This window comes from Myotis davidii, unplaced genomic scaffold (genome assembly GCF_000327345.1).
Source record: "Myotis davidii unplaced genomic scaffold, ASM32734v1 scaffold174, whole genome shotgun sequence".
NCBI lineage: Eukaryota > Metazoa > Chordata > Mammalia > Chiroptera > Vespertilionidae > Myotis > Myotis davidii.
The window spans coordinates 736083-737870 of NW_006289087.1; the positions used below are offsets into that span (position 1 = coordinate 736083).

Here is a 1788-nt window from a genome sequence, read left to right on the forward strand (position 1 = left end):
GGGGGAAGCCACAGATGGGAAGGGTCAGCAGTGGGACCAAGAATCTGGACAGGGAAGCCGACAGGAGTGGCCGAGGGCAGTGGTCGCCAACCTTCCAGACCTCACAGACCACCAGTGGTCCGCTGCTCCAAAGGTTTCTTTAAACCAGAGGTTGCCAACCTTTTGGACCTCACAGACCACCAGTGGTCCGCGGACCACTGGTTGGCGACTGCTGCATTAGACCTTATGTTGTGCCTTTCATGTGAAAAATTCAAGAGTAGAGCTCAGTAAAACCACCAGTGAAGACAAGTTAAATCCACAAAAAGTGAGAAGTTAAAAGACGGTTTGACTGGGTTACCTGGTCCACCAGAGGCATCATCAGGGCTTCTGCTCTCTCCTTACTTAGAAAGTGCTGGGTGTCAAACAGGAAGATTTTATGTAAACAGTTCAGGATAAACTGTAAGAGCAAGCAGCACTTTTCAGGGTCATTTTCAGAGTCAAAAAACGCTTCATCTGTAAGAGGGGGAAGAGTAAAAATGAAAACAATGTCACAATTTAATCTCCAATGTTTACATTCAAATCACTATTGACAGAACTACAATCAAGAGGGCATTTCCTCCATCTAGAAAGCAAGCTCAGGATGAGGGTGGACCGTGGGTGGGCTCTCGGGTAAGTGATTCCTCCTGTCAGTTAACTCATGACCCTTTTCATGATGTGAAAGCAGACACTTCAGGGCCTGACCACCGACTACAGCACGAAACACCCACCCTTTAGACTTACTGTACTTCCCGAGCTTGTGCAAGGCACACAGAGCAAGGCGTCAACGCGCTGGAGTCCGCTACCAACCTGTTTTGGAGATGTTCACCTGGTTCAAGGTGTCAGCAAAAGGCTTCACCAAGTGGCCGGCGAACAGAGTAAAGAGCCCTTTCAGTTTTGCGGCAATGCAATCCGCCAAGTTGTAAAACGTCAACAGTCTATCCTTTGGGGCGTCCTCTGTCTTGGCCCAATCAAACAGCTAAAAAGAGAGAAGTAGGAGTTTATTCTACACATCTCGTTACCGAGAGGAGCACAAAGCAGACAGGGCGGACGCAAAGCTCACCTTGAAAAACAGAGGTCTGAATGTGACTTCGGAAAGTTTGACAACCATAGCTACCAGGCAGTCGATGATATGGTTTTCTGTTTTTCCAACTTCTTCCAGATCATTCTGAAAACACAAGAGCTGTTTTATTAGGCAGAGTTCTGACCTCCAGCTTTACATACGTCTGGCCAGTAGAACAGCTCACAGCCGGCTTTGGGCTGGCTCCCAGCAGGTGCGTTCAGGATTGGGGGGGTGGCTCTAAGCTGACCTCAGGGTGCCGTGCTCGGAAGTCCAGGGCCTCCAGGAAAAACGTGGTGAGCTGAGACTGATGGGAGGTGAGCTCTTCCTTCTTCATGACCCCGATGTGCTCTTGCAAGATGCTCATAAACGGGCCCATGTGGTTCTGCCAAGAACACAGCAGAGAGAGGGGCCGTTCTTCACACTCCAAGTTCATCATGAAGGGGAACCTGTCAGCACCGCACCTCCCCGCCCCAAAGTCCAACCCCCGACAGATCTCACCCTCCAGTCCTTCTGGGTGTGCTTGTAGGTTTTGTTGATGGCCGGCAGCAGGACGCGGGGGGACAGAGTGGTGGCCAGTGTCTTTTTCAGAGACGCGAGACGGACATTCGCCTGGGAGGCTGCACCCATTTCACTCGTGATTTTCTCCAAATGAATCACCTACGGAAACAAAGACAGCGATCGAGGCCTCTGTGGCCTCAGTGAGCGCCTCT

At 50.7% G+C, this 1788-nt stretch overlaps 1 protein-coding gene across 1 annotated transcript in view; it reads right to left on the minus strand.

Annotated features, from left to right (window-relative positions):
* HEATR1 (HEAT repeat containing 1) overlaps window positions 1-1788 on the minus strand; it is a 51838-nt gene that overhangs the window by 4945 nt on the left and 45105 nt on the right. Inside the window, 5 exon segments of the mRNA XM_006761308.2 lie at window positions 338-492; window positions 826-994; window positions 1079-1183; window positions 1326-1460; window positions 1577-1735. Coding sequence (XP_006761371.1) covers window positions 338-492; window positions 826-994; window positions 1079-1183; window positions 1326-1460; window positions 1577-1735 — 723 coding nt within the window.